The sequence below is a fragment of the Natator depressus genome, chromosome 18 (genome assembly GCF_965152275.1).
Source record: "Natator depressus isolate rNatDep1 chromosome 18, rNatDep2.hap1, whole genome shotgun sequence".
Classification (NCBI taxonomy): domain Eukaryota; kingdom Metazoa; phylum Chordata; order Testudines; family Cheloniidae; genus Natator; species Natator depressus.
In genome coordinates, this window is record NC_134251.1 from 16,399,606 (window position 1) to 16,413,028 (window position 13,423).

Below are 13,423 nucleotides of genomic sequence, written 5' to 3' on the forward strand. Positions count from 1 at the left end.
GTCCTTGTGGTTGCTCTGCTTCCCCTGCTCCAGAGCAGTACGTGGGAAACGGTGGCAACATGAGGAAGCTGCCATGAGATTCATTAGGGCATGGGAAGGGCCAGGGCAAAAACAGCCGGAAGGGGAGACTGCTGCTGTTCAGCTCTAGAAACTACAGCATTTTGTTTATTCTCCCCCCACATCGTGATTCGTGGGGTGGGACCCAGGAGTACCCTTCTTCCAAGGCAAATTTGCAAGTTATACTGCACTGCTTACACAATTCTGTTCTGGGATATGGGAACAAGGAACTTCAATGCCATACCAATGGCTGACTCACCCCTCATGCTGTGCACACCTGTTGATGGGACACTGAAAACCTTTGTAAATGCTCATGATGAGCCTGCCAGCAGATCCCTCAAAGACATATGAGGGCATTTGCCCCACCCTCACTTTAGTATCTAGGCAACTAAAGCTAACCTATGATGTGTCAGGCTATGTCTATACAGCCCCTGGCTGTGAGCCTCCAAGCCTGGGTCAACAGATTCAGGCTCTCACTACTGCACTAAAAATAATGCTGTGGACTTCAGAGCCCAAGCCATGATGTCTACACAGCTATTTTTAGTGCTGCAGCATGTGAACCGGTCAACCCAGGCTCAGGAGCTCGCTGCTGTGGGCTGTGTCGACATACCCTCAGTGGCTTGAAATTCACAGGAACCACTGTCAACCTATCAGCAGCCACCATTACCTTCTTTCCAAGGGTAGGAAAACACTCACCACTTCATGCAGCTAACCCTCTGTTACACCTGCACTGATGAAAACTCTTATGGACCTAGGTTGCACAGCGTTTAACTCCCTCCCGTGGGAAAGGAAGAGACCTGTTTTACCATTACTCGCATCCCCTGTAACCATGTGCTACAAAATTACTCTGAAACAGTATTTATATTTGCAACGGCATACGCCAGTTTAAAAATAAAAACCTTATAACCTATTCATTTACCCCTATTTAAAGTCAGGTTGTTTGTCCCCTTTTTGATTAGCATGGCAGTACAACTTAGAAGTCTCTGAACTACAATAGACAGTAACATCATAGAGTTTAAATACAAAATCAAATACTTTAATGAAATTAGGGAGCACAGGAACAGCTCAGATATACCACTAAAACGGATACCCCTGAGCTGTGTACTTGGGCTGTTTTTTTACACCTTCTGTTTTTAAACAAGCAAGCAGACTGACAAACTACCAATTCTTCAGAGTGTCAAAGATCCTGAGTATAGAGTTATCCAAAACACATAAAAATGTATATATATGAAACTTCTCTATGAGCTGGTGGCCTGCACACAGCATTGCACGGATAAAAATATACTACTTTCAATACACAGAGCTAAATACTTTCACATTTATCAGAATTCTCTACACAAATCTTAAATTGATAGAATTCAAGTTTTGACTTTTCAGTATATAACTTTCACTTGTATTAAACAAATGCTTATTTACACGGTGGAGAAAGTATAAGGGCTAATAAGGCCATATTCCCATATTGTATTGTTAAACACTGCAAAATATATACACAAGTGTAACCTAATATAGGCATCAGTTCTAGAAATATCACCTTACATTTGTACAACATAATTGAGTCAGTATGAAACGACAGCTTTGTTAGCACCAAGCCACTAATGGTGTTCATGAAACATTTGAGCTTTCTTCTAGTTCCACCAGGAAGGGCTGGTTCAGCAGAATTCTCTAATTGCTGAGCAAGGAAATTGGTGCTCTCAGTACTCCAAGTCCAGAAATATACTAACACCATTGCACTACAGTATGCAAATATACCTATTACCAAAGAGCAGGCATAGGAGCAGCCACTACAACAGAGAGGCTCTTCAGTGTTTCCTAAGAGACACTCCAGCAGCAGAACAACCAAGCCATCTACCAGATCAAGTCTTCCACATCATCATGTCTGTTCAGTGTCTTTGTATTTGGATTCATGCTAACAAGCACAGGGTTAGAAAAGATTACTGATGCTAAGTGGTTTAGACTCAGGCTAACCCTATGCTACAAGGGCAAAATGGGGGAAGCCGGGCTCCACTCTGAATCCCCAAGGACAGAGGAGAAGCCTTTGTAGCGCTCATCTCCTGTGCCTGCTGTGGCCAGGGTGGTCTCGGTCGTAACGATGACCCGCACGCTCATAGGAGCGGGAACGCTCGTGTCTCTCTCTGTAGTAGTGACTTTTTTTCTTGTACTTCCCAGAATGATCAGAACGCTCCCGCGAGTGGCTTCGGGAACGTGAGGAGCTCCTGCTGCGGGACTTCCTCGGCTTGTGTGTCGAATATTTGTAGTCCTTTGACTTTTTGTAACTCCTCATTTTAGAGCCTTTGTAACTAGCACTATGGTTGAACTGTCTTGGGGGAGAATCACTGCGACTCCTGGAGCGGCTGTGGGATTTGGAACCACTCGATGTCGAGTAGCTTTCACTTTTTCTAAGACAGGGAAGCAGGAGGAGACGAGAAAAAACAATGAGTGCTTTAAAAATCAATGCCCGATTACTTTACAGCATTAAAAGCAAGACAGATTATAGTAATCTTAGGTGCTACTTGGAACACAAGAAAAAAGGTTTCAGAAGAAAATGATTTGACACTGTCCTTTAAAATGCCACCCCCTTACTTACTTGTCAGCTACAACTGAGGTTGAAAACTGCCCTCAAAACAGATCTTACAAGCAAAAGCCGCTTCTCCAAACACAGAGAGCTACTAATTTGATTAGTTGAACCAGCAAACCTTAACCTATTTCAACAGATTTTAGCTTTTTGTCTGTGTCACCTGCCTTCAAACAGAATACTTCCCCAGCTCACACCCCATAACAAATTAAAACACAGTGTAAGTAATTTCCTGTAGGACTAAAATAGATAACATTTGTAATCATTATATCTGTTGTTGGATGGGTAAAAAACTGAGATCTTTTGAAATACTGAACAGAATCTTTCACAACACACTTTATTAACAATCCAAAACCTTTTGCTGTAATTATGAAGCTGATTTCTTTCTGTAAGAATTTTAGAAGATGTATGGATTTGGGGGGTTCCATGATTACCTCTCATGGATAGCTATATACTTGTAAATTGAGCCAATTTACCATAGATTTTTCTTCTCTCTAATTTCCTAGCCTGAGCATCACCACCAGTAAGAGGCTTTGCAGGCCAAATTTGGACCTCAGTTCTGCTAGTGCAACCCCAGTGTTTGGTACAGGTGGCACAAGGCATAATGGAGGGAGAATCCATTTCCCTATCCCCCAAGCTTTGTTGTGTCTATGGCGAGGACAGTAAGAAGCAGTATAAACTTATTGTTGTCATTTAAGTCAGCAGAAAGGACTATGGGCACAAGAAGCAGATTTGCTGAGTAAGACGCTGCCATTCATATTCAGTTATTCCTGGAACCCTACACTTCACTTTAACTTACGCTGGCCACCATGTTGCACCTCCATACACTAGTCTCACCCCCAGAGCTCAAACAGGGTTTAAAGTTTTATACAAATCGCTGTAGTTGTTGCTTCAGCAGAGCCCACTGACTACCAAAGCACCATTCTCTGGGATGGTAGTTTGCCATTAGCATAGCAGGTTACGAATGGGACTCGGAACTTCCACCCATTTCAGTACATACCGGCGCTTAGGAGATGCTGATCTAGATGGTGATCTTGAATAACTCTGCTCTCGACTTCTGCTTCCACTCCTGCTCTCCCTTCCTTTCTGAATGCTATGAAGGACAGAATCCAAGTAAGATTTAGATTTAAGTGCTAGGAGAAAAAAAAGTTAAAAATCTATATAACATGGAATCTTACCCATTCACTGGGCTGTTGGAATTCATTCTTTTTGTTCCGTCCATTTTTCGTTTAGCATTCTTCATCGCCTGCACAGCAAGTGGGGAAGGTTTATTTCCTTTACCTTCTTTTGGAGACTCTAAAAGAAAAATGTAAAAGTTTACACTTCATCCCCCCCCCCCACATGCATATCAAAGAGATGTCAATCTTTAGCAGGCAACCCAATTGTAAGGAGTGGCAAGCAGTGGTTGAATGGGTCACCTGTCCTGACTAATGAGGGCAAGAATCGACTAAATTACCACATCCCTCTAGATACCCTTTGCAGTACATACAGATAAAGGGTGAAACTTGAACACCTTTAGGTAAGTCACGAGTTATTCAAACCTAAAGTAAATTTCTGAGGCTGTAAACTTAGTACATAACAAATAGTTTCGTGTCATGTCCCAACGCTGCCTTTTTTCTAGCACACATATGAACATGAGGCTAAGAAAAAGAATGGGGAAAAAATTTCATGAGTGGTTTGACTCCTCCTTTCTACAGAGTGATTACGCTGCAAAACAGCAGCATTTGCATCATCATTTGGAATATAGACAGCTTAACATAGGAATCCCTGCAATCTAAAATAGCCTGAGACAGGATTCTTACTCAAGTTAAGTCGCTGTAATACCCCCAAAATATGGGCGAAAAGCAATGCAGTCCAAATATGCAAACTAGGTACATTGATACCAACCATTTTTAGGAACAGGGGAAAAGCCTGACGTGTTATCCAAATTGGGAGTCCTGTCAGGTAGCAGACCTTTAGCTAGTGCTTTTGCCTCTTCAATGGCTAGTTTTTTCTTTTCTACTTTGCTTTCCAGATAAGACAAGTCAACCTGCAAATGCACATAAAAAAATTAGTTCTCTGTACTGTTTCAATTGACCATCCATGCTTAGAAGGGATATGACTCACAGGGTCTGGATCCTGCTCCCAGAGAAGTGGGAGCTTTGCAACTGGCTTCAATGGGAGTAAGATGTTTTGCCTTATGTTCTAAGAAATACCGAATACACATTGTATAAAACAATAGCGAACCTTTTTCCGAGTATATAGCTGCAGGATTTTTATGCAAATCCCTTGAATTTCCTCCTCTGTTGCTCCAAACAGTAGAAACCAGTGAGGACGATTAGGAAGTGGGATCTACAATTGAGAAATTCATACATTCAATTTTCTACTTCTACATGAAAACCTTAATGGAAACGGAAACGACAAGATATAAATAGATGTTTCACCTCCAGTGTTCTAGCCGCAAGGTAGATACAGGCACAGGCAATAGTTTCTGGCTGGAATCTTACGAAGACATCTGTTCGTAGACTGTCATTCATGTAATTCCTGAAAGACACAATAAGGGGACAATTGCAACCCCCTGCACCATGCCTCTCTGTTCTATTCTCTTCCATTCTACAGTAACTACTTCCCTCTGCATTCTATTACTAAGCTCAAATGCTAGACTCCTGTAAATCTGAAGAGAAGTTAGAAAAAATTTCTTCAAGAGGATGGATATGTGGTTGGGAATAAGTTTCTGACTGGCTGTCAGACAAATCAGTTATGAAAGAGAACCAATTTTAACTTTACTTTTCCCTCTAGATCTACTGGCCTGCTCTCATGCAAAAACAAAACGTTTTTGTAGAGACAACATATAATCTGTAAAGAACTCAGTAACAGAAATCTAGGCTCAATCCCGGAGTGCAGAGAAGCATGCAAACTCAAAGCTAGTGTTCAAAGTTGCCGATCCTGCTGGAGTTCTCCGGAGAAATGCAATCCACTTCAGCATGTACCCATTTTCCACTGGAAAGTTTTTGGAACCTGTCCATTTTCCATTAGTGAGACAGCATCCAAGACAGAATCCATTTGTGATGCAAAAGCTAGTCGTGGAAGAAATCCAGATATTTGGGAACATCAATGCAGAGGACGGTTCAGTATTCAAACAGATCTCCTCTTCTCTGGCATATGACAGTATCGTTTCCAAATGTCCCATTTCAACAAGGTTTCTTAAAATGAATATTCACAGAATGAGACAACTGTAAAATATTGCACATATTCCACAACAGTCAGTACATATTTTAAAAGATTTTGATTTTAAATCCTCAAGGAAGTTTGTATTTTCAAAGTACTTGCATCTGAATTTATCAACAAATAAAATGCTTAAAGGTATAACTTTTAAAGTAATATTTCTTTCAAGCAGCGTGTCAGGTGGGCAAGAGAGAAAACACCACCCAAAACAAAGACCACCATATAGTTATACAAGCTAGCTAAGAAGAGAGTTTGAAATTGATCATGCGGGTAATGCAGTACACAAGGATTCACTAACTCAAGGAGGCCCAAACCAGAGCCCACAGCCCATTTAAAACCAGTTACAGAAAGAGGAGGTGCTCATGAATCACATTCCCATCTATGTGCTTTAGTCCTTTACTATACATTTCAGTTCTAACACATGGGGAGCGACTGACCACTGGGAAAAAAGTGGCAAGTTAAAGGCTTAGTCTTGACTGTCCTTCACCTTGCCCATGAGGAAAGCTTAAACTAAGTCATGATCACCTGTTTTTGCTATGGAGAAGACACTTTGAAGGAGATCAGAGAAAGCCTTTGTGAAATTAAGTGCAGCGAGAAGTAGTATTCATACCTTGTGAAGGATGAATGGGCTTCCTTTTCCAAACCTCTAAACAAAAACTGGCTAACTGTGCAGCTGGCCTTTGGGTTCGGAGTTTAGGGGGCATGTAGAATTAAACATTTGTCACATTACTTCAGCTTTAAGTTGTTCTCTAAAACCACTGCACTTCAAACATCAGTTATACTGTTGACCTTCCAGGTACTGGAAGCAATGAATGGTTAGGGTATTGCTCTAATAGTTATTTCTCTGCATCCCAAACAAAAAAGGGAAATTGGTGCCTAATAGTATTACTTCACATGTGAATTCTGAATGCAATGGTACTGAGTAATCTGGAAGTAGGGAAAATGTCCAGTGTCATTGCTGTACTTAATTCCAAACGGCAGACCTTCTACTGAAGTATCTTCAGTGTTGGATTAAATCACATCCACAGATATGATAAAAACTGAAGTCTACCAGTTACATTACCCATAAGACTTAAATCCCACCTTAAAATAGTTTTTTTTTTTTTTTGGCTTTTTAAAAACGTACAGCATCTTTAACATAGTTAAAACATTAACAATAACAGTTTTCAAAATGTAAACAATCAAGTTCTAAAATATACAATAGAGTCAACGGCACAACAACAAAAATCAAAAGTATAAGCACAAGAAGCAGTTGGCCAGTTACTATACTATCGTATTTATACCACCTGTCTAGAGTCAGCCTTCTCTTTGTAGAGCCTGCTTTGGTTTGACTGAAGACGGCAGTTATCCCTGCACCATAGCGCTTGGGCAGCAGAGGAGAAGTCTTAGTCACTTACCCTCAGAGGCTACCCTTTGATTAAAAGAGTACAGAAAAGAAAAGTCAAAATAGGTTCTCCACCAAACAGATCACAGTACCAGAGAGTTCAGTCAGCAGAAATATGACCTTTAGATTCATTATTCCAATTTTTAAATTATGTCATTATTTCATGAGTTACAAGTTTGTTACAATCAAGATCTGGAATTTTAACTTCGATACCCATCCCCAAATGAGTCTCTTCACTACAGTGAAGCAACAAGACAGGCAGAAGATGTTTCATGGCAAATGCAAAAACACTGAGTTATCCAGTCTTAGTAGCTGACATCTTGGATTATCCATGTGGATAAAAAGGATTTATGTCGAGGGTTCCTGATGCCCTTGTTGCAACCAGCAGCTCAAGTGCTGGGAAAGTCTGTCTCCCAGCATCAGCGACGGACAAGAACTGCACGTATGATTTACCCAAAGAAACAACCACTTAACATTTTCACTTTAGAGGGAGGGCAAAGGGTAGGAGAAAAGGGAAGAAAGAGCAAGGGTTGAGGGGTTTAAAAGCTATCTTACCATTTAAGACAGTGCCTGAAACTTAGAGGCCGATCAACATTTGGGTAGTAGGTTGGGGCACTCCAGGAAACACTGGAACTGTCTATTCCATGAACATAGTTGTGGGCTACACCAATGTTGCCCAGAGTGCCTCAAATGACATATTTCTGCCACTGCCCTGCTGGTCTCATAACAAGCAAGATCAACTTACCATGAAGTCTGGACCAGGTGTTGGTTACGTTCACATTCTAATACCTGAAGGTACATAACGATTATCTGGAAGATATGGGTTATTGAGTTATTACCAAGAATCTCTAGAGCCAAATATTTAATTCAGAAGGGATGTCCATGTGGCATCTGATATTCTGTTCTAGATTTTAACATTCTCAAATATCCACAGAAAGAGTGCTTGTAAGATGCCAAGTGTTTACCAGGGTAGTTTCTGCCTTCAATTACAAAGGGGGAAAGAACAGGCTCCAAAAATTTATGTGCACAGCCAAATCTGACCTCCCTCATACTGCTCTTTCTGAGCTCAGTCATCCTATTAATCTAAAAGTCTTGCCTTCCACTCAGTTTTCAAAATAGATATGCTTTTCCTATAGAACTCAACATTCCTCTTCTAGCTGCCACAGGGTAGGAAACACTGCCAACTGGAAAAAGTGGCACCAATCCACCACAAAACATCTCCACTGGGAGGGACTAAACCTAGCCAACATTTCTTCCCTCTTTTGCAAAGTTTAAAAGGTTCACAGCAACATACAAAACAAAGTTTTTGTGAACCACAAAAAAAGAGACGGTGGATAAAACAAAATGATTACATGAAATTCACAAGGATTAGTGGATGAAGGAGTATGCTCATTCCTGTGATCAGTACCCCAGTAAATAAGGAGGCTCAGAAAGAATTGCAGTGCGCAGAGAAAATCTGAACAGAGCAAGGTACCTATACATTTTTAATCAGAGGGCACTTGATCTCAAATTTAAAGAGCATTTACACTACAGCGAGCTGAAGAGGTCTGAAGTAGTAGCCCATTGCTGCAAGACAGAGCAGATACCTGCAGTGCAAGGAAAAGGAGAGCCCTTACACTACTTTAACCTTCTATTAGATTCAAACAGCAGTGCTGACTAGCTCATATGGGGAGCAGAGTCCAGCACACTTTGGGGAAGACCATTCCTCGGACTGACAATTTCACACATCTCATCAGTAATGACGAATATTATAATTAGAGCTAGATTCTACAAAAGGGCTATTCGAGAGCCTTAGTCAAAGAGGAGTTATTCATAATGCTTCAGAATTTAACACCAAAATTACCTGCTCATTCAACAATAAGTTTTCATGCTATGACAAAGTGAAGTATCCAAGTACAGTTAAGTCTAACCAGTTCTTAACATCTGCATCCACCTTCAGTCTTCACTGACCAATGAGATACAAGACCAACTATTAAGACTCTCTTGAATGAGAAACAAGATAGCAAGATCACTGTAAACTAGCTTCACTGGGTTCAGTATTGTGGAACAAGAAGCTTTTATCCAGTTTTACCCAGAACAGGCAGAGTGTAAGAAACACACACCCACTGTTTTATAGGTTAGCTGAACATCGTACAAACCTTATGAGGGTGCTTTACATGAACACAGAACCCCAGCTCCTTTAAAACTCTTCTCTCTGCCTTTATGATTTGGTTCTTCAAATTAACATAATCTTGATCCAGTAGTAGAGGTACAGGTTTTCTGTAAGACATTATTTCAGATTCCATCAAGTAAGAGTGAAATGCCAATATTAAAAGACACCCAACCATCCTACTTGGACACATATGCAGGTTACTATATTTTGATGCAAACTAGTTAGTATTTACAACAGTACAAGCATTCTTCTAGTTAAGAAAATAACCAGATTAATGTTTTGGTTTTCATTCCCCAAACAAGGTTTTACCCCATGTTCCTTGAGTCATGATGCAGCTGAACTCCCCCATAGGGAAAGCAACAACTATGGCTAGCTAGGGTACTAAACTCAGGCTCTCATGTTCAGTAGTCCCCACATTTAAACAACTGGCCGTGAAGAAAGCGAACACTTTTCAGATTCTAAACTTACTTTTTCTCTCTTAGATGCCGAAGGCGATGGAATACGTTAATTACATCTCTTATGCGCCTCGGTGCTTCTTCAATTTTGGATGCCAGATGAACACAGGCCATTGACACATGCTGAAATATAAGTATTGCAACATACTGATGTTTTGCTCAAATCTGGAACTGATCGCCTCCAAGAGCTTTAGGAGGGATAACAAGAGAAAGTGGTGGTAAAAACAAGAAATATTCAAAATTTTAAGATAAGTATTCGTTATAATGTAGATGTGTAAAACTGTGTTTAACTAAACAACATATCTATAGCTCGAAAGTTTCCTGTACACATAGTTCAACAGGGCATAATACATGCTCTCAAACATGAGAGAAATCAAATGCATAGTGCATTTTTTAAAAGAATCCTTACCTCCATGGAATGCTTCACAAAAGATTTGGTATAAAAGAAACGTTGAAACAGCACCTGCCCTGTAGCCATTGCCACCTAGAGAGAAAGGAAAAAAATGGTAATCCAATATTAACATCCTCATACAGGATTCTACAGCAAGATGAATTACACTACAACAAATCTGAGTCCCATAAAACCCATTAGAAATGCCTGACTCAGCAACAATCAGCTAAAAAAAAAACTACACCACCATAAAGGATTTGTTTTCAACACCTAGAACTATAATGTGCAATCTTAAAACAGATGAGATACTAGAAAAGTACCAAACAAAATATTTTATGGGGACACTCAAAAGTAATTATGAGGGTGGACACTACAGTCCAAACGGCCCCCAGTGCCCTGCCATCTACGCAAATACTCCTACTTGTTTATTTTTGGTTCTATGTTCGTTGAGCAATATTAAAAGGCAACCACCAACTCAAAGTGGAATCATTTTAACCATGAGTCAGCACTAAATGTCAAGTAAATCTGCCCCCAAGCTCCCCAGCCAGTCTTTGTGGTTTTACAGTCACATATCCATATTTAAAAAGACTCCCTTGTGCCGTACTAAACACACTCAGATGCAAGAAAAGATGGCTAGAGAAATTAAAACAGCTAAAATAAAGATTACTGGTAGCAGCATTAGGCAAAAAAAAAAAATTTATTTATTTTTTTTAACTGAAGGTCATTAACCTTGTTTCAATCATAGCGGCATTTTTTAACCCCTCCAAGCATCATGGTAACATCTGACTCTGTCCCATTTTCTTTACTGGCAGCGTAAAGGAGGAATTGAAGCTCGCCAGGAAAGTCGACTGGCGACATGTCATACGAGAGAGAATGTAAGAAACCTCATCTGAAGGGCATTGCGAAATCGTGCGCGTTACCAGCCGCAGCAGAGCAAAAGCCTGAGCGGCGGCGGGGGATGGGATCCCCCGCTTAGAAACGAGCGAGGCTTGGTCGAGCTACCAGGAAGGACCCTGGAGGGCTGAGCCAACCGCGGCCCTGGGCTCACAGGAAGAGATGGTTACATCAGCCGCTTCCGGTCCCAGCGGAGCCGGCCGGGACAAGGGGCGGGACGCTGCCCGTAAAGGACACAACAGGGCCGGTTTCACACGCCTGGTTTCTTGGGAAACAAAAGGCCGGGGGCGCCTCCTGATCCCGAGTCCACCCTTCCCATTGCAAACGCGGGTGCGGGGCCCGGGGAGCTGCCCGCCTCCCCCGATTGCTGCCGGGGGCGGGTTGTACCTGGTTTCTGGGAGTACAGGGGGGTGGGTGTCGCAGCGGCCCCTGGGCACCAGCGGAGACGGCGGGGCCCTGCCCAGACGGGCGGGGAGAACAAAGCCGGGCGGGGAGAACAAAGCCTCCCCCCCGCGCGACACTCCCAGGCAACAAAGGTCCAGGGCCCCCGGCGGCCGTGGGCCCCGAGCCGCCCCGGCCCCGTTCGCCCCCTGAGACCGGAAGCTGCCCCTCCCCCGCCGCCGCGGGCCTGGCCCCCCCCGCCCCGCTCACCTGCGGGAGCCGCAGCAGGATGCCGGCCGCCTGGATGAGCTCGCAGCCGGTGACGCGCAGCTGGGTCTCGGTGTCGGGGTCCAGGCCGCTGCCCATGGAGGGGGTGAAGCGCAGCGCGTCGTCGGGCAGCAGGCAGTTCTCCAGCGTGATCAGCACCCCCGAGTACAGCCGGTCCCCGATCAGCACCGCGCCGGGGCCCGGGGCGCCACCCGCCGCCGGGGCCGGCCCCGCCGCCGGCGGCCCGCCCGGGCCCCCCGCTACCACAGCCGCCGCGCTGCCCGTCCCCGCCGCCATCTTGGGCCGCCGCCTCACCGCTCTCTCGCCTTCCCCTTCCCCAGCGCCGGGCGGTGTCCCGCCCGTTCCCCCGACGCCCGCCTCCCATTGGCGGGTGGCAGCGAGGCGCCGCTCTCGGATTGGCCGGCCTGCCCCCGGCGTGACGCGGCTCCTGCGGCCTCCTGCAAGCGGCGTGACGCAGCGGTTGGGAATTCGAAACAGGGTGGAGTGGGCGGACCGTCCGGCGTGCATCGCGCGCCTCCCGCGCCCCCTCCCCCACCCAGACAAAGCCTAGGTCGCTACCACCGGCTAGGCCCGAGCCAGCCCTTCCCCCCAGCACACGGCAGGGGAGCCGCCCCCCGCTGGGGGGGTATTTGAAAAACGTATTGAAACAGATGCTGGGGGAATTGAGAGGGCCTGGGAGAGAAATCTGGAGCCCCCCTTCTTCATGTTCACTGGGGTCCGTCCCCCTTTCCACTTATAGACAGTTGGGGGTCTGGGTACAATTGCCCTCACACCCCACATACTTATTTGCTTTCTGACAGGAGCCCTAAGGGCCACTCCACTCCCCTGTTCAAGCTTTTCTCTGTCATGTAGGAGGGCAAGAGTTTTAAAAGTTTGTTTCCTAAATAACCCCTTGACTCCAGCAGCTGGGGCTTTAAGTAAAACAAGTCTCCCAAGGCTTCCCCCCCAAATTTTAAATTGGCAACACTGACCAGCCTTCCCACAACCGTAGTTTTATCTTGCACGACTATGCCTCATAAGAGCTCAAGCAGGAACTCTCTTCCACAGCACCAGCATCTGCCTTGAACAGACTCCAGCACACAGATTTCACTGGAAGATATATCTGAGTGTAAGCTTCCATTTGCTTCAGCTTTAGCTAGGTCATTTATAGTATGGTGGTGCTCCCCTGAAGACCAGTGCCTTGGAGGTTTCAGAGTTTTAAAGCCTTTACACAGCCAGAGGTCCCAATCGCACTACAGCTTTTAACACCAAGGCCTGCTCTACACTAAACAATTATATCAAGTTAGGTATATCACTCAGGGCTGTGAAAAAATTCACACCTTGAGCAATTTACTTAGGTCCACCTAACCTCAAGTGTAGATTACAGCAGGGTTGATGGAAGAATTCCTCCATCCACCTAGTTACCACTCCTGAAGAGTGGAATAACTACATAGATGAGGAAAAAACCCTCCCATCAATGTAGGAAGGGTCTATGCTACAGTAGCACAGTTGTAGTGTAGATATGGGCTTAATCTCAGGTTCCCCTGACTCCAATACAAGTGTTGTATAGATTGAACCAGTGAGAAATTAGCAACTCTGTGGATAGGTTTTAGGCAACACATCACATGTAAGCTTTCCTTACTAGACTGGCCTGTTTAATTTTTAA

At 44.0% G+C, this 13,423-nt stretch overlaps 1 protein-coding gene across 5 annotated transcripts; it reads right to left on the minus strand.

The window, feature by feature from the left end:
- Positions 1–1,071: 1,071 nt before the first annotated feature.
- On the minus strand, positions 1,072–12,054 carry CCNL2 (cyclin L2). 5 transcript variants are annotated; one of them, XM_074975387.1, is made up of 11 exons: positions 11,761–12,054; positions 10,234–10,308; positions 9,838–9,947; positions 9,356–9,476; positions 7,963–8,027; positions 5,053–5,152; positions 4,856–4,960; positions 4,517–4,658; positions 3,808–3,925; positions 3,630–3,722; positions 1,072–2,453 (listed from the first exon to the last, which is right to left on the minus strand). In XM_074975387.1, exons 1-11 carry the CDS (start codon positions 12,052–12,054, stop codon positions 2,102–2,104), a joined length of 1,575 nt encoding a protein of 524 aa, XP_074831488.1. In that variant the 3' UTR covers positions 1,072–2,101. The 5 variants fall into 5 exon arrangements, 3 of the variants coding, with proteins under 3 accessions (XP_074831488.1, XP_074831489.1, XP_074831490.1); XM_074975388.1 differs by having other exon boundaries at positions 9,838–10,012; positions 11,761–11,806; XM_074975389.1 differs by lacking the exons at positions 7,963–8,027; positions 9,356–9,476; positions 9,838–9,947; positions 10,234–10,308; positions 11,761–12,054 and adding an exon at positions 7,120–7,245.
- Positions 12,055–13,423: the final 1,369 nt, after the last annotated feature.